We start from the raw sequence: 26,140 nt of genomic DNA, 5'->3' as shown, positions 1-26,140 counted from the left end.
CATGCAAACTCATCAGAAACAGCTTAATCTTAGCCAGGTCCAGCCTCATTTTCGAAGTAGGTGGTAACCACACCACAAGTATTGGAGTACCAAGCCCAATGATGCAGCTCAGGGCGCTGGAACCAGGATCCAGCGATTCACAGCGCCTGACCTTTTGCAAAGTCAAAGAACATGTTCCATGTTTATTAGACAAATAATACAATAATAATAATTAATTAACTAATTAATTAATAATTAATGCCAATTAATAAAGTCAATCCACGCAAGGCTGTAGGACCTGACAACATACCTGGTCGTGTGCTCAAAGAATGTGCCAGTCAACTGGCTGGTGTCCTCACAGACATCTTCAACACATCTCTGAGCCAGTCGTCAGTCCCAGCATGCTTCAAGTCGACCACCATCATACCAGTGGCAAAGAAGTCATCAGTGACATGCTTGAATGACTACCGACCAGTTGCACTCACATCAATCATCATGAAGTGCTTTGAAAGGTTAGTCATGTCACACATAAAGACTAATCTCTCTGCCTCCCTTGACCCTCTTCAGTTTGCATACCACTCAAACAAGTCAACTGAGGATGCCATATGCTCTGCCCTTCACCTCTCCCTGACACATCTGGATAAAAAAGACACATATGTCAGGATGCTATTCGTAGACTTTAGCTCTGCCTTGAACACAATCATCCCTCAAAAGCTGGTTGTAAAACTGAGCAGGTTGGGCCTGAACACCACCCTCTGCAATTGGATCCTGGACTTCTTGACAGAGACGCCCTAGTCAGTTTGGATGGGCTGCAACACTTCCAGCAACATCACACTGAGCACTGGAGTGCCACAGGGTTGCGTGCTTAGTCCACTGCTCTTCACCCTGCTGACTCACGACTGCACAGCCATGCACAACACCAGCCACATCAAGTTTGCGGATGATACAACGGTGCTGGGACTGATAAGCAGGGAAGATGAAACAGCATACAGAGATGAGGTGGAATGGCTGTCTGCATGGTGTGAAGACAACAATCTATCTCTCAATGTCGACAAGACAAGAGAGATAATCGTGAACTTCAGAAAATCACATCCTGCCCACATTCCACTCAGCATCAACGGTTTAGATGTGGAGACTGTTAGAAGTACCAAGTTCCTCGGTGTGCACATAACTGAGGAACTTACATGGACGCATAACACCTCATCACTAATCAAGAAAGCCCAGCAGAGACTACACTTCCAGAGGTGGCTGAAGCGAACAATTCTTCCCCCTTCCATCCTCACCATGTTGTACAGAGGCACCTTTGAGAGTGTTCTGACCAGCTCCATCACTGTCTGGTATGGCAAATACAACATATCCGACCTCAAGTGCCTGCAAAGGATAATGAAGACAGCAGAGTACATTATTAGGGTGCCTCTCCTTTCACTACAGTACATATTTTACAAGCACAGTGTCCACAAGGCCTGCAGCATTGTGCAGGACACCTTACACCCCTCACATGGACTTTTCACACTTCTGCCATCCAAGAGAAGATACTGCAGCATGAAAGCTAGATCTGCTATGTTGCAGTATAGTTTTTACCCCTAAGCTGTCAGACTCCTTAATACCATGCTGCCACCTGGGATCTTCCACACTGCCTTAACCACCTCTAAAACCAGAACTTTTATACATGCAAGCCACTTTCCTGTAAAGACTAGTGTGCACGTAGAAAAGAACTGAAAATCTCATACTGACCTTTAAGTAATTTTGACACTCTTGATATCCTGCTGCTGTGAAACATTCTGACCTGTCATTGTTGTGGGGAACAGCCCGGACACAGACAGGTAGACATGATGTTTAAACCACACACGTTTATTCACAACTACTATTTACAACAATAGTGAGCACAAACCCAGTGCCGCAGCACCAATCACCCCTCAAGTCCTTGGCCACACGCACAATGCCTCCACTCCTCTCCACCAAGCTTCGTCCACGTCCACCCGACTCTTACCCCTGACTGGAGGGAGGCGGCCCCTTTTATTCACCCCGGAAGGACTCAGGTGTATCCTGAGGGCTTCTGTAGCCACACCCCTGTGTGGTGGAAGCTCTGTTGGCATATCCGGAAGTCCTCCGGGTGTCCCCAATACTCTTCCCCCCAGTACTTCCGGGTGTGGCGGAAGTACTGAGGTCCAGGGCTCCCAAGGCATCGGGGTGCCCCCTGACGATGACCACGGGCCCCTACAGGGTTGAGCTTCCATGCTCTGTACCCGTGGCCCCCAACGCAACCAGGGAGGACGCCCCCTCGTGTCCTGGAGGAGGCACAAGCCCTCCTCCGCTCCTCCTGGGCATCCTGGCCGGGCGACAAACCCCGCCGGGTGCCACATTGTTTACACATGTCTTAAACAACTGTTATCATACAGTGATAATTTCTGTATTATCTATATCTATTATTTATTATTTATCTATACTAATAAAAGGCAAAGCCCTCACTGACTGACTCACTCATCACTAATTCTCCAACTTCCCGTGTAGGTAGAAGGCTGAAATTTGGCAGGCTCATTCCTTACAGCTTACTTACAAAAGTTAGGCAGGTTTCATTTCGAAATTCTATGCGTAATGGTCATAACTGGAACCTGTTTTTTGTCCATATACTCTAATGGAGGAGGCGGAGTCACGTATCGCGTCATCACGTATTACGCCTCCTACGTAATCACGTGAACTGAAAACGAGGAAGAGATTTACAGCACGAGTCAAACGTGGGAACGAAGGTAAATGACGTTAATTGTTGAGTGTCTTTTAATATTGTGTAATTGTTGAGTGTCTTTTAATACTGTGTAAACATACATATTAACACATGTGCAATTAAGCGTGTGCATTTACAGGGTGATTTCTCAGGCTTAAAAGCTCGCCTTTTATTAAAAAGGTAAATGCAAACTCTTTTCATTCTGAAGGGTACAAACCACGTTACATTTCAGCCGTTAAACGCGCAAAAATGTCGGTACACCAGATAAATAAGCGCAACATATTATCAGTTGTATTGTATGCTTACAATACATATAGAAATGTGTTAATCGTTAACTAATATTATGGGATGGTGTTTTTCGACTCGCTCCTTGATTTAAACGATTGCATGTCTTGGTGGGTTTGTGTAGCTTATTGTCAATATCTTTACACCTCTTTTTAAGACTTAATTTAAAAAGGTTTTCTTTTCTTCTTAATTAAAATTTAAAAGCAATACTTCACTGCTGCGAAGCCCCTCTAGCGCTGACGTCCGAGGTTCGATTACCGTAAGCGAGTGCAGTGAGTGTGTACGCCTAATGAGCCAAGAATAAGGGGGAAATACGTGTCGCGTACTCTTTGCATTATTTGACAGTAAACTATTTTCATCCATTCTATGATCTGCTTCTCACAACTGAAGGCACCGTGGCTGATGTTACCTGACTTGCTGGCCAACCATAAGCGTTACCTGGTAGGTAACCACCCACTCATTTCACTCCCTTACGGGAATCGAACCTCGGACATCAGCGCTAGAGGCGAAGCCCCTAAAATTGCGCCACGACGTGTGGTTCGTTTATTTGACAGCATGTAGATCGGAGTAATTACATTCACGGCATTCGTAGTCTGATTCACAATCTCATTGTATGGGTGGTTACCTACCAGGTAACGCTTATGGTTAGCCAGCAAGTCAGCTCGAAGTGATCACTCGAGTGAAGGCAGCTTCACAAAAAAACAGATCCTTAACAAACTGTTATTAGTATATTTTACCTCAATTTTAAAAGGTTTTCTTTTCTTCTTAATAAAAATTTAAAAGCAGTACTTCACGGTGCAAAGCGCGGGGATTTCAGCGACTGATGAATACAGACATATTCATGAGTGCAGGTACTTCGGAAAGAAAGCACCGTGTAAATCTAAAGTTTAAATTAAGTTCATAGACCTACAAAAGGTTGCCATTGATTTGAGGCAAGATTGCTTTTCTCATGTACAACTATACGTTGCATTCTTAACAGTAAGCTTGCACGGCTTGGTCATATTACAACCGGAGTTCTGAATTGACAACGTTGTATACAAACAGAACTATAACAATCGTAATAAACAAACAAAAAAAAAAGCGAAGAACCCTTGGATTTAATAAAAACGCTCCTTCCTTGGCGAAGCAAGGAAAAAGGAAGACCTTATATGGCGTTGGTTTATAAAACAGCGGAAAAGCTGTGTTAAGGCTGCTTCACAAAAAAACAGATCCTTAACAAATTGTTATTGGGATATTTTCCCTCAATTGAAAAAGCTTTTCTTCTTAATAAAAATTTAAAAGCAGTACTTTGCGGGAATTTATATATATATATATATATAGATCTATATATATAGATCTATATAGATCTATATATATATATATATATATATATATATATATATATATATATATATATATATATATATAGATGTATATAGAGATATAGATATATATAGATATACATATATAGATATAGATATATATATATATATATATGTATGTATGTCTATATACATATATGTAAGCTTATAAGTACTACCTTACTTTTCTTTAAGAAAGGAAGATGTAATGATACTTGATTTAAACGATTCCATGTCTTGGTGGGTTTGCGTAGCTTATTGTCAATACTAGGGGGCTCCGCCCCCTGCTCGCTTCGCTCGCCAACAAATAGCGTGATGTATGTATGAGATATAGCACAGTGTGAAGGTGTAGATGACACATATAGGAAGCCAAGAATAAATTGCAAGGCACAGTGTAAAGATTTATCAGAAAATTTCTTTGTACACAACATTAGTAGTAAAGATGGTGCCTTGTTCTGGATCATTTATAACCTTAACCTTAACGTCAGATGAACGTCGAACTCGTGAGAAGGCCACATAAAGTTGTCCATGTCCAAAAACGGGGTCAGAGAGGTAGATGCCAACCTTGTTCATGGTTTGGCCTTGTGATTTGTTGATGGTCATGGCAAATGCAGGTTTAATGGGGAACTGTCGCTGTGTAAGTGTAAAAGGTAATTCTAGGTCAGAACTTGTAAGGTCAATTGTAGGAATCAGAACAGTATTGTTAGCATGTGATCCTGTAAGAAGTTTTGCTTCAATAACATTGTGTGTCATGGTGTTGACGACTAAACGTGTACCATTGCATAAACCTTGTTTAGTGTTAAGGTTTCTTAATAGCATGATTATTGTTCCGATTGTAAGGTTAAGATTGTGTTGTGGTAATCTGTCTGGGTTAATAGTGTTCAAATATTGTAAGGGGAAATTAAGATGGTCATTGTTGTCAGCAGAGTCAACTTTGTCAGAGCTTAGAAAGAGCCGTGCCTTTACAGGAAGTAATGCACTGACTTGGTTATTTATGTGATCAACATTAATATTTTTTGGACATAATATAGTCCGTTGTGTTAAAAGGGGTATTTGGTCTAATGAGATTGCTGTTCCAAATATCTCCGTAACTAAGTCGTCGCAGATAAAGGCTTGAGGAATTGTAATAATATCTGGGTGAAGTCCATCTGTATTGGTGAGCGTCCCATCTCCCAGTTGTAATAATCAAGTGTTATATTCTGGATCTGGACATCGCATGTTTTGTACCAACTGTATCTTTTGAAAGCAATGCCAATTGTCCACGTAACATTTTTTCTTCTGCGGTTTTAGAAGCGCGTTGTAGGCGCCGACGTTTAATGTATTTTTTGATGCGGGTTCGTGTTTGTGGTTCCGTTACTCGAGTCGTCTCGTTCTGTACCCGTGATCGTGAATTCATGACTTGTTTGCTCTTTATCGTTAGTAATATGGATAAGTAATAAGGAGGATCGCACTCACTGTTAATATGCGGACTGTTCGTTCTTCGTATTATTACCAATCAGGTGTCGCGCCTGTATATGTATTGTAGTCCGGTCTCTTGTTGTTTATGTATGACGTTGTCCGCGTATTTTAAGGTGGACTGAAGAATAGCTAAGCGCATGGCATGTGGAGCAATAGCTAAGCACTGTCTAAAATCTCCTGCTAATAAAAGTACCTTTCCTCCAAAGGTAACATTATTATTCATCAACGCAATGGCAATTGTCTGCGTATTTTAAGGTGGACTGAACAATAGCTGAGCGCATTGCATGTGGAGCAATAGGAAAGCACTGTGTAAAATCTCCTCCTAATAAAAGTACCTTTCCTCCAAAGGGAATATTATTATTCATCAACGTTTGTAGAAGTTTATCAATGGTGTTGAGTAAGTGACTGGATGCCATTGTACATTCATCTATAATTAATAGTTTTGCAAGACGGATGTCACGTGCATTGTTACTGTTCATTTTCATAGTGGATACCGATGATTCTGTGATTGGGACCGGTATTTTGAATAAGGAGAGACATGTGTTTTTGGAGCCGAGACATTTTTTCTTCCGCGGTTTCAGAAGCGCGTTGTAGGCGCCGACGTGTATTTTTTTTTTCATGTGGGTTCGTGTTTGTGGTCCCGTTACTCGAGCCGTATCGTTTTGTACCCGTGATCGTGATTTCATGACTTGTTTGTTCATCATCGTTAGTAATATGGATAAGTAATGAGGATCACACTGACTGTTAATATGGAGCCTTTTCTGATCGTGAATTCATGACTTGTTTGTTCTTTATCGTTAGTAATATGGATAAGTAATAAGGAGGATCGCACTCACTGTTATGTCGTTTGTTGGTGTGCGTTTTTTTTGAGTGGCACGTTGCCTCATTTTTTATTTCTGTTAGTGGAGGGGGGCTTTGTGTGTCGTGGGTCTGAATCCTCTTTTTTGTGTGTGTCCTGTTTCGTGTGGTATGGGCTTCGTCTGGTGGTTTGTTGCATGGGTCTGTTGCTATGGGCTCGGCGCATGATTTCTCATTTTCCGGTGCTTGGAGGGTTTCTTCGTATTATTACCCATCAAGTGTCGCGCCTGTATATGTATTGTAGTCCGGTCTCTTGTTGTCTATGTATGACGTAGTTTGTTGGCGTGCGTTTTCTTTGAGGGGCGTGTTGCCTCATTTTTTATTTCTGTTAGTGGAGGGGGGGCTTTGTGTGTCGTGGGTGTGAATCCTCATTTCTGTGTGCGTACCGTTTAGTGTGCTATGTGGCGCTTGCGTCTGACTCCTTTGTTTTTGGTGTGCTAGGGGCGCGTTGCCTCATTTCTTATTTCTGTTAGTGGAGGGGTGCTTTGTGTGTCATGGGTCTGAATCCTCTTTTTTGTGTGTGTCCTGTTTCGTGTGGTATGGCCTTCGTGTGGCGCTTTGTTGCATGGGTCTGTTGCTATTACTGTTTCGTGTGCTATGTGGTGCTTGCGTCTGACTCCTTTGTTTTTGGTGTGCTAGGGGCGCGTTGCCTCATTTCTTATTTCTGTTAGTGGAGGGGTGCTTTGTGTGTCGTGGGTCTGAATCCTCTTTTTTGTGTGTGTCCTGTTTCGTGTGGTATGGCCTTCGGGTGGCGCTTTGTTGCATGGGTCTGTTGCTATGGGTGTGGCGCATCATTTCTCATTTTCCGGTGCTTGGAGGAGGGCTTTGTGTGGCGCCTGCGCACTAGCTTCGTTGCATGGGTCTGTTGCTATGGGCGTGGCGCATCATTTCTCATTTTCCGGTGCTTGGAGGGGGGCTTTGTGTGGCGCCTGCGCACTACGTCTTTTGCGTCCACGGCCCATGTCCCTGCGTCCATCCGGTTTACCATTCTCGTTTAGTAATATGGATCTTTACACCTGTTTTTAAGACTGTTTGACTGAAACGGGCTTTCACAAAAAAAGTTAGGTCTTTGCTACAGGATACACCCTCCACAAGTTAAGGAAGTAAAAATAAAAGTGAATATTTCTGTTTTATTTAAACCTTTTAAGTTTGTATGCATAGCCCCATTTGGCTGTTTTAGTTTTTTTTTCTTTCTTCAGTAATATTTAATCTCCTTAAAGAAAAAGAACATATGCATTTTACTTTTTTTGTATCTCTTTAGTAATATTTTAGTGTAAAAGTATAACCAGTATTTAAACCTTTTATGTTACTTTATAAATTTATTTTACACAATGTTGAAAAATTAATAAGAAAGCTACATATTTTGGCAGCTGCTGCTTTAATTTTCAATGAAATGAAAAAAGCTGTCCAAGAGAAAACCTCAATGAAGAAGAAACAGTTTGAAAAAAAAGGAGAAACCCTCATTTATAAAGGTTTGCTGCAGATGACTTAACTGAAAATAAATTAATAGTTCCTATGTGAATAATACATATTTATCTATTTTACTTATGCCTTTATTCCAGCAACTTGCAACATCTGAGGTACAATTTGTTACATTACTTTTGTTTTTTGCAGCACAGGCGGGTGAAGTGACTTCCTCAGGGTCACACAGTGGTGTCAGTACCAGGATTTGAACTGACAAGCTCCGGGTTTGCTGAAATATTACTGAAGAAAGAAAAAAAACGAAAACGGGCAAATAGGGCTATGCATACAGATGTCCATCCATCCATTATCCAACCCGCTATATCCTAAATACAGGAGCCAATAAGTAGATATGTATATATACAGTATATATACAGTATATATATATATATATATATATATATATATGTGAATGTATGTATGTATGTATAATATGTATGTCTATATTTATATGTATATATATATGTAGATATGTAAATTTGTATATGAATATATATATATGTATATGTAGATATGTGTATATGTAGAAATGTATATATATGTATATATGTTTATGTATATATATGGTTACATAACCTCTTTAACACACTACTTCTCCGCTGCGAAGCGTGGGTATTTTGCTCGTTTATTATATTACATATCTATTGACTATATTTATGTATCTAGATTGCAAAAACCATACATTGCATCAATGTTCATATTGCTAACTACACATCAATATTGATGCTACTTCTTTGTCTTGTCTTTGCACAATGTCTTGTCTTGTTTGTGTTTTAATTTTAAATTTAAATTTTAATTCTATTTTTAATTTATTATTTGCACTTCATGTTGTTACATGGACCCTGAGCTTTGCAATTTCGTCTGTCTGTATACTTGTATATGGTTGAGATGACAATAAAGTTCACTTTGACTTTGACTTTTGACTAATGAAACTTATTCTTGGCTACTGTAGTCATCCTGCTCAGTCTTATCTGAATGTAGTGTTCATAAAAACACACTGGAATAAAATCAGGAAAACTGCCTATGAATAATGTCAAGAATGAAAGAACTATCTTACACTTCTCATAATAAATCCATCCATCCATCCATCCATCCATTATCCAACCTGCTATATCCTATCTACAGGGTCACGGGGGTCTGCTGGAGCCAATCCCAGCCACCGCAGGGCACGCACACACACAGCAAGCACACACTAGGGACAATTTAGAATCGCCAATGCACATAACCTGCATGTCTTTGTACTGAGGGAGGAAACCGGAGTACCCAGAGGAAACCCACACAGACACGGGGAGAACGTGCAAACTCCACGCAGGGGGGAAGCGAACCCGGGTCTCCTAACTGCAAGGCAACAGTGCTACCCACTGTGCCACTGTGCCGCCCTCTCATAATAAATACTTAATAAAAACAACATTAATACTTTTATTTCCATAATCATAATACCAATGAATATACAGTATACATAACAAAAATATAACTGTAATAATTTCTCACCATCTGCTCACATGAAACCACTTCAATAAAACACTTGGAAAAATTCATCAAATTTCTTTAAGTAGCTCAATGGGTTAAGATGCCAAGATAATGCATCTGCATCTTTTAGTAAGAAATATTAGCGAACATGGTAGTGTTACTCTTGATCAATGCAAGCTATTTTTCTGACAGGAAGAAAGTACCAAGGGTCTCAAAAGATCTTTAGGGTATATTTCACTCTGCAAGAACAAAGGTAATCCACAATGGGTATGTGGCACCTTACAATTTTGTAAGCATCACACACCACACTCTCTAACACGTTAATTTATTCATATTAACAATTAGAAATGCAGATGGTGAAAATGCAATAACAGACTTACAGAAAAATTTATTGTGACACTCCATACAACTTTATCCTTTTCAGAGAGAACAGGCTCTGACCCTGTTGACCATAATGGTTGTGTTATCTTATTGTGTTAGAGAGCTAGAAATGGTGGTACCCAATAACTTATTCACCACATCTACAATCTGGACACATATAAAGTATTCGACTACTGAATACTCTTTCATATTCCTTAAAATCCAAAATCCACCACTACATTTTTTTTCTTTTTTCTTTTGTTAATGGATATTGACTTGGAGATAATTTATGCTGTACAATCTGATCAGTTCAGTTACATATTTCCTCATGTAATTTAGACTTCATAATTTGACCAGATCAATTTATTCCTCAACATTGACTTATCATAATTTGAGATGGACTCCACTGCAGAGCTAGCAACAATGAACCTGACCATTCTCATTGAATTCTTGTGCAAAATCCAGTCATTTAAATACAACAAATAAAAGAGTGGTGATAAGATACAATCTTGCAAGGCACCAAAACTAAGATGAAATGTTATCTTTCAGCTTCACCACCTGATTCCTTTAAGAAAGGAATCTAAAAGTTCAATAACATTTCACCTTATGCTAATTATCAAATCAATCCATCATCCTCCTAACCCACTTATCAAGGGCAGTGCCATGAGAAAGCTGCAGTATATACCAGCCATCATGAGGTTCAAGGTAGAAACCACTTCTATATAAGATACCAGTTAATTACAGGTTGAACATATACACACATACACACACTCTAGGGCCAATTTAGCAACATTTAAGTGACCTAACTGACATGTATTTGGACTGTGGGAGAAGAACAGAGCACCTGGAGGAAACCCACACAGACATGGGGAGAACTTGTGAACTTCATGCAAGGAAGCACCTGGAACGTGAACCCAGACTCCATGCTGCAAGGCAGCAAACACTGCCCCACAATGCCCTGCGAAATAAAAAGGATATTAAATCAATTAGATCCTGGAGAAAATTAAAATTGATGCAAATGAGAAGGAAAAAACACAGCATTTATTGTTTTCATATATACACTATATTGTAAAAGGTTTTGTACACTGTATCAGAAATAAGCAAATTGCTCTGTATTAGTACGCTATCCATCCATCCATTATCCAACCCGCTATATCCTAACTACAGGGCGCTAATCGGTCATGATTTTCTTTACTTTCATGAGGGATATTTGAGCACAACAAATACTGTATTATTTCAATTTTTGGGAAATTTCATACCAATAAAGTGAAATTGAACCCAAATAGCTTCTTGTCTGAAATGGAGCCTTAACACTATATACAGTATGCAACAAAATAGCAGAAATTTATTTTTTCTGAAAGGTATATTCATTAACATTTTAATGCAGTTTTCTTTTGTATGTTATATCTGATATAATATTGGTAATCAAAGTTTTTAAAGAATATGCATATTATCAATATGGCCTCATATGCACACCTGGAGATTTTCTAAGCTTGCCAGTCATACATCCATTTGCTGCTGTGCTATGGTAACTCTTCCAAACCACACATCAACTTTATGAGTTAAACAAAATGGAAACTACAAGGTTACCACAGATATTTTTAAAAAACGTAAGATTTTAGAAAAAAAAAATCACTGAGTACTTTTAGCCAACAAATTATGCCAAAGATGTGTGTCAAGAAATGCTACTAGGTCTCCCTTATACAGTACCTACAGCAATATGCCTTTATAATACTTCATTGTGAATGCTCTCTTTTCTATAACCAGGTCAGAGTTTTCTTCTTTTTTTGTACTACTGTGTGCATTTGAGGGAGTTATTGTTGTCTCCAGTTTGTGCATAAAGCTAAATTTCCTAATTGGGACAAATAAAGTACTATCTATCTATCTATCTATCTATCTATCTATCTATCTATCTATCTATCTATCTATCTAAATAATTTAGAAAGTGATATTATTTTAAGGGATATTTTAGAGAAACAGTATTGAAAAATAAGGGGTGCAATGCTGAGTAATGAATATTATTAGAAGTTTATTTTTTGGCAGGAAATGTCTTAGCTGGAAAATTTGTTTTCTTATTTCTCTATTCCAGCTGTGTCAATTGTCTGTTACCATGGTTACTGTTATGCTTTAGCCAGTGTGTCTTCAATGAAGAGAACAATTTAAGAATAAACCTTTAAAATAAAGACCTTATGCTATTTATGCTACACAGAAAATAACATCATCGCTTTATGAGGAGGGAATTCATATCGTGCACACTAATTTTTCTGAAGTGCAATTAATTTTGGAAGGAGACTTTAATGTAATTTCTCCTCTCAGATGTTTCCACTGTTTTACAACCTGTGTTGTTGTGCAGATGACAAGTCTAAAAACAATATTTTATTTCTCTGCTGGTTTCCTAAAAAACACATTTTTTTTCAGTTAGTCAATTTTTAGGATAACAAAATATTATCATACTGCTTAATTAAATTCAGGATGGTGTTGGTCTGGAACCTACAGTATGCAGGCAACATTGGACACAAGGCTGGAATCAGCCCTAGACAGGGGCCAGTTTCATAGGGCCCACAGATGCACATACCAGTATGAGATTCATTTAAAGTCATCAGTTAACTCTAGCTACACAGGTTAGGGGAAACCTAGGCCAGAGTACCCAGTACCTGGAAAAAAAAACCATGCAGACTCCATATAAACACTGACTGGGCAGGATTCGAACCCAGCATAATGTGAAACGCAGTGCTAACAGTGATTTTACTAAAAATCTTTTGTATTTCACATTTGTTGATACTCGTGTCAGGAGGATTACAATTATGCATGGCCGGCTTGCTTTTCCTGTTACATACAGTAGATACGAGATAAGGGGAAGGTATGCCTTGTTTAGTTAAATAAGGCATACAATGTAATAAGTATTACAAAAGACTGATAAATATCAACCAATGCTGTGACTAATACACATCTTCAAATAAAACGCCTACGAAGAGATTATGTATTAATGTAGATTCATAAGGCAGGTTTAAGCAACCTTCTTTTTTGTCCACGCGCTAGAATACATAAGCCTTGTTTGTGTGCAGTTGTGAGTGGTTCACAGGTTCGGGCGTCGCACCAATTAGAACTCTCGTTGTTAGACTTGGAACGCAGAGACTGGTTCGCGGGAAAATGGATTACGTCTAATGGCAAGGCGTGTATACTCGCATTATTAGCACAGCAGATTTATGAATGTGCTAATGTTTTATGTGTAATTCTGATTCTTCCTTCAGTTTATTTGGAATTACACGTAAAGCTGTAAATATCTGACTACATGGCAAAGCAGTGCATGCGCAGAGTGAGGTTATAGCAATCTTCCTCTTGTCTACCACGTCTTTTCTTTTGTGTAGCCTCCTTGTTTTTCTCACGAGAATTTTTGAATTGAGAAAATTCATAAAGCGTACTGCAGTGTATATTTTGTAAGAGCAGAGTTTATTATGAGTCTATTAAATCTGGATAATTTTCGTTACACGAAATGTCAGAAGAAAGAAGAATTGACTAACGGCGGTAGGTCAGAAAGCCCAGAATCTGAAAAGGAAAACAAAACAGGTAAGGGGAGAGTGAATCACGTGTTAAATAAAGGGGTAAAACAGAAAAAACAGTTAATGAAGAATTTCTTGTTTTGAACCAATATCATTTAAAAGAAGTCATCGCTGCGTTTAGGCCCTCTAGTCTTGACAGTCAGAGAGAGCACTGGTTACTTTATTATCTCGTGGGATTCGGTAAAATATCAAGTAGTAAATGTATATGCAGACTAGCGATGTAAATCAGCAATATTTAAAAACACCAATACACTAAGTATACTATTATGTGGCTCAAGAGACTGATTTTGTTTATGCGAATTTTAATTTTGTAAATCAATTTGTTAGTTATGTAAAGACATTCCTTTCTCTCATTGTTGTCCATACAATGTGCTTTCACTTTTCTTATTCATTTCTTAGAGAAGTAACAACAACATTTATCTATATAGCACATTTTCATACAAATGATGTAGCTCAAAGTGCTTGTAACTACAATACCGTATCTGTACTTTTCTAACGAATGCATCAGTCCGTCATTTTTTTCAATCAAATAACTTAGGATGGGTTACTAGCACCGTGTCCAGGGTGTTGTCGTGTCAGTGTTTTATTTAGTGGTTAACCATCCTTAAGGATTGCCAAATTTCACGGTAAACTCACCGCATGAGGAAACGTGCACTTTATGACTTCAAATTTAGGCTTCAGATAGCCTTTCTGTTCGCAGTTAAAATTATTCGGTCCATGTAGTTTGAACATAATGCACTGGTAGGCTCATTAACTATGAATGTTTTCTTTGAGCTTTATATTGTTTATTTGAAAGTAATTAACTGTTGTTGCCCATACAGTGCATTTAGAATTAGTCCCAATTCCCTAAGGTTAACTTTTATTTCATCTTAGTTAAACGGTTTCCTTTTGTACTGTATTGTTTTAGGTTAATTTGATCAGTTTTTAAAATAAAACTGAAAAAAAAATCTTTTTATTGGGCTTTTGTTGCTTTTTTCTGACTTAAGTTGTCTTTTGATTCCTCTGTTCAAGTGACCCTCAGTTATTAAGTATGCCTTTTTGTTATGTGCGGATTCACAGAAACTGTTGTTCCAGAGACACCAGAATCTAAACATCCAACCAGGTTTAAAAGGATTAAAGGAGAGGAGTTTTCTGATTCTGACTCTGACTCTGACCTAACAAGTAGAGATGAGGTAAATTCAGTGAACGAAGTAGCATCTAGCAAAAAGTAAGTTGTAAATCTTTTGTCATATGTATACGATTAAATATCTGTCAGCTTGTATAAATATTTTATTCAGTGCAACGTTTCTTCAAAATATCTGCTTATTAAGACAGTTTTTGAGAACATTTAGAAGTTTGTCAGAACAGAGATTATTTAGTTGAAGTATAGCTGAAATATGACCCTGAATTGAAAAAAAACAGATAAGAGGATGGATGGATGGATGGGGTTACTTCTTCCTTATTCACTGTTGTAGTATCCATAGGATGAAAGAAAGTTTTGAGTAGCAACACCTGACATACTTTATTGCAGGCATTAAGGAATTAAATTCACTGTGTGCAATAGAAACATTCCATATTTGTTGGAAATGGATGGTAGGTAGGACCAATTTACAAAGTATGATTTTTTTGTATTTAAAGATGTTGAACTGGAGCCTATTCCCGCATGATCAGTCCTCTGTAAATGTTTACTACTAGTTAATAAATTACATTGCATGTTTATTCCTGTCTCCTTTCATTAACAAAACTGAATGCTTCAATGCAGACAGTAGCACACTAGCCAGTGTGTGATAAGGTAAAATTATGGGCTTAATCCCCTGCATTCCACCTGCAAAACATATTTACAGTGCACAGGAGTGTATGTAAATTAATAAATATGGTATATAGATATAATGTAAATAAAAGAAAATTACATGTTAACAAAGTTTTAATGTAACCTACTCACTGTAAATGCATCTAATTGTACTTTTTGTGATATGTTTCACATTTTGTTAGAAATTTAAATAAGCATTCATTTGTCCAGCTTCTTTCAGTGTTTTAATGTCTTGGTTATTTTACAGCTTAAACACATTTTTATATTCTGCATGTTACAGGTACTAAAACGCTACCCTACATAATGTCATAATGAGCTTGTGTTTGAGAGAACTGATAGTAGGACAGTTGGAATTTGTATTATTACCAACCTCTGTATGCATCCTTTTATGTAGAACTCACTTGGATTGCTGTTATTTTTTGTAAAACAGTACTGCAGGTATGTGTCTAGAGTCTGTCTCTCCAGAAAAATTACATTAATATTGTATACATTGGTGCATGTTCGCTTCCCGGGTCCTCCCTGCGTGGAGTTTGCATGTTCTCCCCGTGTCTGCGTGGGTTTCCTCCAGGCGCTCTGGTTTCCTCCCACATTCCAAAGACATGCTGGTTAGGTGGATTGGCGATTCTAAATTGTCCCTAGTGTATGCTTGGTGGGTGTGTTTGTGTGTGTCCTGCGGTGGGTTGGCACCCTGCCCGGGATTGGTTCCTGCCTTGTGCCCTGTGTTGGCTGGGATTGGCTGCAGCAGACCCCCGTGACCCTGTGTTGTGGATTCAGCGGGTTGGAAAATGTTTGGATGGATGGATACATTGGTGCATTTTATTTTATATTATTAATTCATACATGGCACATGTACTGCATGTTAACAGTATTGGGCAATGCCAGAGGATGTTTAGGAACATTTCACTATACATAATTACCTAGGAACATATCCATCCATCAATTTTCCAACCCGCTGAATCCGAACACAGGGTCACGGGGGTCTGCTGGAGCCAATCCCAGCCAACACAGGGCACAAGGCAGGAACCAATCCTGGGCAGGGTGCCAACCCACCGCAGGTAGGAACATATCCTTCCTGGAAAATGAGGTTCTGCTGTAAATGGTCATTCGATTTTGTTTAAACCCAATGTGGTTGCTTATAAAAATTTCAGCACAACTTAATGCAATTAGGAATATGTCATGCCTAAGCTGAGCAAAAAGTAAGCATTTCCTAAGACTAACTGGGGACATTTAATGGGAATGGGATGAGGAAGCACAAAATGTCTGATCATCCTTACAGACAAATTTCAAATGTTTTATTTGAATTCATCTGAAATGTAGGTCATATTTCTGACAGTAATTTAACCTTTCATCATCAGATTCTAGTTCAGTGATTTGAGTCAAGGAGAGCTGGCTATTGAATCACTTTGTTATTGAGCTGTCTAAATTTTCATATTGGTTCTCATTTAATTCACAGTACAGCAAATATGATTAGAACTGCTATTAAGAAAGCATGACCATATAACCCAACTACTTAAATTGCTGCACTAGCTTGGGCTAAGTATAGTACTAGTTTTAAACTCCTCTTTATTACATACAAGTTAGAACTAGCATAACCACAACTTGACTTAGACATCTTATAATTCCATAATGTTTCACAGTGTAAACTGTGATCTCAAGATGTCAGCCAGTTCAAAACTCATTGGCTAAATAAAAGTACTGGAGGAGGTAGAGCTTTACTATATAGAGTCCTTGGACTTTGTGGTAATAAGGCTACTCAAAAAAGAGTGTCCCCCTTGGTATTTAAGTCAAGCTGAAAATGTATCATTTCAGAATAAAATTATCTTGATAGTACTAATGCTAAGATGGTTGTAGTTTAATTCTTTATGCAAGTAGTTTTAATTGATTTCTTCACTAAATTTTCCAGTTATTCTGTTTTCTTTTGCTCTCTGATGGTGCATGGAATTGGTGTTTTATATCCAATGATTTTTCCACAGTGTGAATCTGAGTGCCTTATTTCTACTACAGGTGTATCTTGCTGAATTAGTTTAACTGTGCCATTATGCATTGCAGTGGGTTTAGTGAGGCCAGGCCTTTAGCTTAGGTACAGGACCAAGTATTCTACAATAAATTATGTACCAATATAAGTGGGTGGTCCCACTGGTCTTATCATTGAAAGTGTTGACACTCCTGTTAACACTAGAATTACCAGAGCCTACGAAAAAACTCGTAGATCCGTCCCACCTTAAATCGCTTTGCACCTCTCCATCAGCATCTTTTGTCCTGTAAATGTGTCGATAAGCAGCAAGCAGCCTGCTATCACATCCCGCCACCGCCACACAGTTTTCTCAGCTCAAGTCTGTTTACCTGCGTGTCAGTTGCTTGGAGTTGTATAGAGTGAGAAGTCAAGCAAAATGACACCTTTTATAAATACTACTAGCAAAATACCCGCGCTTCGCAGCAGAGAAGTAGTGTGTTAAAGAGGTTATGAAAAAAAAAGGAAACATTATAAAAATAACGTAACATGATTGTCAATGTAATTGTGTTGTCATTGTATGAGTGTTGCTGTGTTTTATGTATATAAAATACACACACACACATATAAACATATATATACATATACATATACACGTATATATACATATCTACATATATATATATATATATATATATATATACATATACACATCCACATATCAACATATATATATACACATATATACACACACACACGCTTTATGGGTGATGATTGTTTTACTCTTTTTATCTTTATTTTATTTTATTGTAGAATCAACTCCTATCTGCGCACAGCAGGGCAGCCGTGGGCGGATGCGTATGGTGTATTCACTCCATGTTATCGTGCATTGCGCTGTCAGTGGTATTTTGATAAAAGAATTTGAACAACATATAAGAAGAGTATAAATTATTAAACAGTAAAACATTAACATTTAAGAAGTAAAGTTGCATTAAGTACTACTGCAGTGCCTTCGGGTATACCTCATTTTTTGTTTGCCCATTACATGCTTAAATGTATACATTTTTTGGTGCACCTACCAGAGAACACGCGACATATAACCGAGCGTGGGAGAAGCATGGATTTTAAACACGCGTTGAGTTCATCTGCTGGTCTCCCTCGTGGAATAACTGGTAATGTTTGACTAAAATCTACAGCGAGTAAAACGACATTACCTCCTATTTTTTTTTTTTTACGATCTCTGAGATCTTGCTTTTTTCGGTTCAAGGCTTCATAAGCTCTTTTTTGTTGTATGGTGTACTTATCCCAAACCATCATCTTTGAATGTTGCAAGACTTTCGCCTTGTATGTAGATCGGGGTAATTACATTCATTGCATTCCTAGTCTGAATCAAAATGTGATTGTATGGGTGGTTACCTGGCACTGTAGGGTTGCCACCCGTCCTTTAAAATACGGAATCGTGCCGCGTTTGAGAATGAAATTGCGCGTCCCGTTTTGAATCAATACTGGACGGGATTTATCCCGTATTTTTTGTATCATTTTTTTTTTAAAGCAGCGTCTCATGCAAATCATCCCACACGCATTTTATGAAGATGCCTCCTTTCCTACTTTTGATTGGGTAATACTTGATGTCATCGTTAGTTTGATTGGTGTTTTTAACTGTCCAATGAGGAGGGCGTGTCTTTTAAGTAGAGTCTGCAAAGTGTTGGCACTGAGATGTGGCGTCAGCGCCATAGTTGAAGCCCCTAACGTTGCGGTCAGCAAGTCGGCTAACATCCGCCATGTGCCGTCTTTCAGTTGCGAGAAGCAGATCATAGAATGGTTGAAACTGTTGCCCCCTAACGTTGCGCCACGGCGTGTGGTTCGTTTATACCTCGTGTCTTCTCATTAAACTTTTATCTCGCGAATATGTTATTACAATCCGCAGCGGGAGCGTTTCTATAAACTTAATTTAAACTTACGTTTTACACCGTGCTTTGTTTCCCTTATGAACATGCTTGTATGCTTAACTCGCTCCGTTCTCAATTGTTTAATTAATTTTTTGCTCTTCGCTGTTTGCGGCTCTTCCTCCATTTCCCCCTACTTTGTTCTTTTATCTCGCGAATATGTTATTGCAATCCTTAACGGGAGCATTTCAATAAACTGATTGAAAATAGTTTTGCATTTACCTTTTTAGTAAAAGGCGAGCTTTTAAGCCTGAGAAATCACCCCGTAAATGCACACGTTTAATTGGACATGTGTTAATATGTATGGTTACACAGTATTAAAAGACAGTCAAAAATTAACGTCATTTACCTTCGTTCCCGCGTGCGACTCGTGCTGTAAATCTCTTCCTTGTTTTTAGTTCACGTGATTACGTAGGAGGCGTGATGACGCGATACGTGACTCCGCCTCCTCCATTACAGTGTATGGACAAAAAATATGTTCCAGTTATGACCATTACGCTTTGAATTTCGAAATGAAACCTCCCTAACTTTTGTAAGTAAGCTGTAAGGAATGAGCCTGCCAAATTTCAGCCTTCCACCTACACGGGAAGTTGGAGAATTAGTGATGAGTGAGTCAGTCAGTCAGTGAGTGAGTGAGTCAGTCAGTCAGTGAGGGCTTTGCCTTTTATTATTATAGATATCGTTTTTTGGAACACATGCATTTCAATATGTACAGTAAACACATCATTAAAACAGAAATGTTTTTCATGTTTTAGTAATAATTGACAAAATGTAGACATGAATTGTATAATGTTTTAAGCCTGAATTTTAAATATCAAATAAACACTTTCACAAAAGGTACAAATATAACAGAACAAGTGCGCTTCTATTCAAGAATATAACTGCATGCAAAGATCCCGCGTTAGGGTGCGACATTGACACACATTTGATTCGACTGCTTCTGTGGCGCAACGGTACCAACTGTTGACTGGTAATCAAAACTTCACGGGCTCGATCCCGGACGAGTCAGTTTTGATTTCAGTCTGTAACAGTCGGTGTAAATGTATGATACTTGTAAAGGTTAGCTTTGGTTTTTTTTTTTTTTTTTTTATTCACTTTTATTCTCCCAGTCGCGTTCACGATCCCACCCCCGTCCCCATCTGACACTGCTGTTTTCACATAAAGATGCGCTATAACAGAGATGAACTCAGATCATAACGACGGTTCTACATTAGAGCAAGAATGCACGTCACACTTTTGCCATCGCTGTACTTTGTATATGTACATGGAAAGCTCTGCAGTCTACTTGTGACTTTACACTGTAGGAAGTAAGTAAATAAGGTAAATAAGTAAATAACATTCGATCTGGCTTTTATATACAAAGTACAATGACGGCAGCTTCCACCTTCAGCTATAGACTCTTCACTCTAGTGTTTAGATCTGGACGGTGCATGTGCCCAAAACATTAACATTTACGTATATGTTTCTTACATCTTGCCTGAAGAAGGGGGCCTGAGTTGCCTCCAAAGCTTGCTTATTGCAATCTTGTTAGTTAGCCAATAAAAGGTGTAATTTTGCTTAACTTTTCACTATGTTACTTACATAAAAGCCAGATCATAAGCCAGGATTTAAGAACTGGAGTAATGTGTTTGTATTTTCTTATTCTTGCCATAATTCTTGCAGCAGCATTTTGAATTAACTGGAAGCTGTATAAAGAACAGTTTGAACATCCAATGAACACCGCATTGTAGTAGTCAATCTTACTAGAAGTAAATGCATGAATTAATTTCTGAGAATCCTGCTTATTTAGAAAACGCCTTAATTTCCCAATGTTTTTAAGATGGAAGAAACATGATTTGGACAACTTTGTAATGTGCGCTTTAAATGACATGCTAGAATCAAAGGTAACTCCTAGATTACGGGCTGATTCAGTAAAATTAATTGGTGATTTCAACTGAGTGAAATGATGGCAAAATATTGCTGCAATCAACATCATTCCCTACAATAATTAACATCTCTGTTTTATCGGTGTTTAAAGACAAGTAGTTCTCATCCATCCAGTCCTTTAATTCACTAACACAACTAATTAAAGACAACATCATGTATTGTATAAGCAAGAAAAGGAAGTTATGGAGTGATACAGCATGGCAGAGACACTTGAAAGTTCAAGTTCAGAAAGTCACACAGTTCCTGAAATAAAGGAAGTGGTCAGATATCATATGGTGCCCTGTGCTGATAATGTGACTCCATGCGGTGATGGTGCTGCTGTGCCCAGCACATGAGCACATACCTCTGCCTTGGAAATCGCCGGGTGACCATCTGACTGTGCGCTGTCAGGTGGTGTTCTGGAGTCACAAAATGCAATAGTGGATCCTGTAAGAGATATGGCCAATGAACTAAGGAATATAAGGGCAATGCTATGTGATATTGACCACAAATTAAATGAATTGGTTTAAAAAATAAATGTGGCATCTGATTTACCTGTTTTTTCATTCTGCTAATTACATTCAAAGTTGTAATGCTGTCTGATTTGGCTGATCATTTGGTGGGTCAAGATCATCATACCGCATCTCTTCGGGTACAGGCAAGCCACGCGTGTGTGCAACATTATGAAGCACGCTACATGCTTGCACAATGCAACACATTTTCTGTGCATTATAGAGCAGCACATTAATAGCGTGGAAATGCTTTCTATTTACAGAAGGAAATTCATTCTCTGAATGCGCTTTTTATAGTGTAGTGTTGGCACCAAGTGGCACAACAGATTGACTCTGCTTTTAACATGACTCTTTGAAGTGACTCTCTACTTTTTAAAAGGACTGCTTGAGTTTTGCTGCACTAGTTGGAAAAAGCACCTGAGGAGCTGCCTTTTTTTTTTTTTTTTTTTTTTTTTTTTTTTTATAGGCACTTCTGCTATAGATGATGTAATGCCAGCTAATTCTTTTGGTGATTCATCCCAGACTGATGTAACTTGTCCTGTGCCATTGCAATAGCAATGTGCATGCAGCTGACTGCTCCGATTACCCGGTTGTTGCTGCAAATTGCGATTTTATGTTTGGTAGCTCAATCTGGATGACAAGTGGATAATACTATCCTATGCAGCTGGCATGGCATGACTTAGTGATGTTTGTGAAATACCTGTTATGCCAATAAGTTTACATCGAAAATCTCATGTGACTAAAAATCAGAGGGTGGACAGAACTTGAAAAGGAACAGGTAGAGCACAATTCATCAAAGTCTGCCTTTCTAAAGCTGGCGCCAGTTCAGCACACAGCTCCAAGAGGATAGCTCTTGGAAACGGAAATAAACTTTGAAGCCAGTCATCATTATATCGTCATGTATATGAATATGATAAAGAAAAGTAAACGACACAGAAACATTAGCACTGCTATGATGCTGGATGCTTCAAGTTGCAGGATTTAGCAATAACATGTGTACACAAGATGAGAAGCTACTTTGAAAATGTGCATGGCTTTATGCTAAGTTTAGTTTCTATACATGTTGAAGTGATCGTGGAAACAGACATATGCAACGTTTTTGTGCATACGCTCTGTTTATACATAAGGCCGCAGTATGGTAATACCAGTAAACCCGCGATTCTCGAAAGAATCGCAAGTCCAAGAATGGCAATCACTTTCTGTTCCCAAACACATTTGTACTAAAGCGGTTTCTTTGTGTGGGCGCCTTCATTCATTGTGTTTATCCATACAGACTTGTTAATGACGTCCTTGCTTGTGGTGTTTTTGAAGCGCGTTGTAGGAGCCTCTGTGTATTGTTTTAATCCATGCGGTCTTGTCTTTGTTGTTCTGTGGCTGTGTTGTTAGGTAGAAGTCGTGTACTGTTAGGAATCATAATCCAGCTCGAACGTAAACATCAACTATGTATTGTTGAGTTAACCTTCCTGCATTGATTAATGGATTAAACTTGTGTCTTACTGAGGGTCTGTAGGAAAAATATTCTTTCATTGATACACGTGGATCTTTTCTGTGCTTGATTTTTTTATATCTGCAAATGCCAGCACTCCATCCTTCCTGGCCAGTTGGAAACCGAATGGGGCATGTCAAAGTATCAAGTTTAGGAAAACAAATGTCCACGCGTTGGAATTTAGGTTGGTTGGTTCCATCAGGACGTAAATGCGTGACAATATTGCGGTGAAACGGAGGCTCACCGTCTTTACTTTGAAACACAATTGCCATTTCATTAACGATGGGAACATTGTATCGTCTCGGATCCTGTTCTTTGTCCTTTATTAGCACTAAGGCAATTTTAGTTGGTGGCCACACCCTCCGCCTCGCTTTTGTATTGGCTTCTTTTTCAACCTCATGTAGCATTTTTATAGAGTTAGCTAATGGGTGATTGTTTATGATTTCAGCTACGTTTCTCATTATCAGCTCTGTGCATTGCTTGTTTTCAGGCAGGTTCATTAGTTGATAAAACTGCGTCACCTAGATCTAACACGTAAATTTGTGCAATTTTGCGGTCATGATTTGGCTCAGGGTGCACAGTTCCAATCCGATGCAATATTTGTCCACACACGCGAAAGCAGTATGGGCCATTTCCAGGTGGTGGCTTAATATTAACCCCAGTAGATGCAAAAGCAAATGAACTATTGTAGGATCTAATGCATTCCATAAAGCTTTTACTTTCGGGTACATTGTTAGTCAAAAGCTTCCGTAAATATTCAGGATATTCATCCAAAGGAGGCAGCTCAACCTGACCTTTTTGGCAACAACGTGTAAACTCATCAGTTGTACTGGCAGTTTTTTCTTCAAGGAAGTTAAGTGAATGACAATGACTGCAAATGACACTCATTAATCCCAATGAATTTTCATGAACAGTGGACTCATTATAGAATGCGTTCTCAGCTACCTGGCGGAATTGTTCAGCGTCTGTCCGTTGTTCCTGTCTTTGGCTTTTTCTTTGTTGGAATACTGAACGTCTTAAACCTTTTAAACGACTTTGTAGCCTTTCTGCAGTTTCTTTTTGGATCCGTGCCTCTCTTGCATCTGGTGTTGCAGAAGCGTGTTGTAGGCGCCTTTGTTCATTGTTTTTATCCATACGGGCTCGGTGTTGTATTTGTATTGTTTGAGCTCTTTGTTTTTGGAGCCGTGACTCCTTTGCTTGTGCTGTTTCAGAGGCGCGTTGTAGGCGCCTTCGTTCATTGTTTTTATCCTTTCGGGCTCGTTTTTGTATTTCCGTTAGTTGAGCTGTTTCTTTTTGGAGCCGTGACTTCTTTGCTTCTTGTGTTTGTGAAGCGCGTTGTAGGAGCCTCTGTTTATTGTTTTTTATCCATGCGGTCTCGTTTTTTGTTTCTCTGTGGCTGTGTCGTTAGGTACAACTCTTACTTTTAATACTGAATTTCCGTTATGGCACAGTGGATTAGAGCAGGTTTAGTTCACAGGTTGTGTTGTTTGGGCGCCACCTACTGACTCTGGAAGCCGCTGGGTTTGACTCTGAGGCGCAGTGCGCATGCGGTGCGTCCGCTGTCCGTGCATAAATTAAACTGTGGTTTAGTAATATAGATAGAACCTTCATTTAACGGAAGAAAAAAAAAAATCATCTTTTATTTTTTTGCACAATGAATGTTTGGAGTCTTTAAAATTTGCTGTTTTTCTGCCGCCATAGCAATGCAGAAGACGTAACAAAGTCTAAGGCAAAATTTTTACAAAAAAAATCTAGGATTGTGATGAGAGAGGTTCTTGGTATTCTAAATTTTAAATAATCTGGAGTCCTGGAGCTTGCAAGCTCAACTGGGTGCAGATGCACGTATGAATGTGCATGTGCAGCTCTAAGGTTGACTGGGTGTATGGCCAATCATGCATTCATATGTAAATACGAGCAGGTTAGTCAAGTGCTTCATTCACACCTGGAAGTAGTTGGATGACAGCACCTGTAGGGCCCTACGATTTCCACGATGTGGAAAACACGGACGGAATCACAGAATTAATGCATAAAAAAGGATTTTAGATTTAAAAACGAAAATTGTGGAATTTAGAGACTGAAGGGGTGACTGTTACAAATCTTCTCAATAGATTAAACGATTGAATAATCTCTAGTTCTGTCCATGCAGGTACTGTTTTCTAGTTTGTTGTTTTTTCAGTTCAACGCAGTTCTTCATAGAAATTCAGTCGTGCCTCAATCTGTTTGTGCGCGTGTTTCCTGTATGTTTTATTGTTAAAGGCACGCAAATTAGCTATCTGCATGAGACAGAAATGTTGAAGTGAGCAGTATCAGATTCTTTTAACTATGTAAAAAATAAAATAAGAAATACGAGCTTAACTGCAAAATTGAGGGTACAACAATATCCCAGCGACTTTTATGAATCTGGACAATAACTTTTCTGCAAGTTTTGCCAGCATACCATAGACTGGACACGAAAAGACACTTTGGTGAGTCAGACATACCGTTTGAAAAAATGATGAAGATTCATCTTTTCTTTATTATCATTGTAAACAAGGAGGCGAGCTGCCAGAAAATAATAGCAGTCTTCATCAAACTCAACTTTGAATAACACATGGATGCCATTCTTCGAAAGATTAGTGGCAATAAAATTTGTTGTATTTGATGAAACCACTGATAGCCAAGAGCGCATATTTCTCAAAATATTCATAGGTGATTAAACATTTTGCTGTATGGTAATTCTTTTAAGTAGGCAGTTCTAACTGTACATGAAATTACATTTAACCGGTATTAACAGTCTATCCTGTCGAAAAATGTTATTAGTGAACGGCACTGGTTGTTAACGGGTTCCCTTTTAAAAACTAACGACAATGTTTTTGGATTTAATAAATGTTTTGCCTCACAGTGAAGAGGCATGCAAGGCCCACATTTGACTCTTCCGTTATAAACTTGGAACCTATAAACCTGGGCAGAAGAGCAGGGCTAATCCTCAGATGCAACAAGCCCTTAAAAGCGGGTATCTCTTTCTTTTTTTCTGTTTAATTCCTGGATTTAGCGTCTTGTAAATGAATTAATTACAAAG

General features: G+C 38.6%; 1 protein-coding gene across 5 annotated transcripts in view; it reads left to right on the top strand.

The window, feature by feature from the left end:
* Positions 1 to 13,015: 13,015 nt before the first annotated feature.
* Positions 13,016 to 26,140, top strand: part of smarcad1a (SWI/SNF-related, matrix-associated actin-dependent regulator of chromatin, subfamily a, containing DEAD/H box 1 a) — a 275,401-nt gene continuing 262,276 nt past the window's right edge. For 2 of the 5 annotated variants that reach the window (XM_051927737.1, XM_051927735.1), the window contains exons 1-2: positions 13,020 to 13,500; positions 14,553 to 14,700. In XM_051927737.1, coding sequence (XP_051783697.1) covers positions 13,389 to 13,500; positions 14,553 to 14,700 — 260 coding nt within the window. In that variant the 5' untranslated portion in view covers positions 13,020 to 13,388. Of the gene's footprint in view, positions 13,501 to 14,552; positions 14,701 to 26,140 lie in introns of those variants that run through there. The other 3 variants (XM_051927739.1, XM_051927736.1, XM_051927738.1) reach the window with 3 other exon arrangements.

Source organism: Erpetoichthys calabaricus, chromosome 5, assembly GCF_900747795.2.
Source record: "Erpetoichthys calabaricus chromosome 5, fErpCal1.3, whole genome shotgun sequence".
In the NCBI taxonomy this organism is placed as follows: domain Eukaryota; kingdom Metazoa; phylum Chordata; class Cladistia; order Polypteriformes; family Polypteridae; genus Erpetoichthys; species Erpetoichthys calabaricus.
Note: the sequence above shows the minus strand (reverse complement) of the source record. Positions and strands in the feature narration are given on the sequence as shown.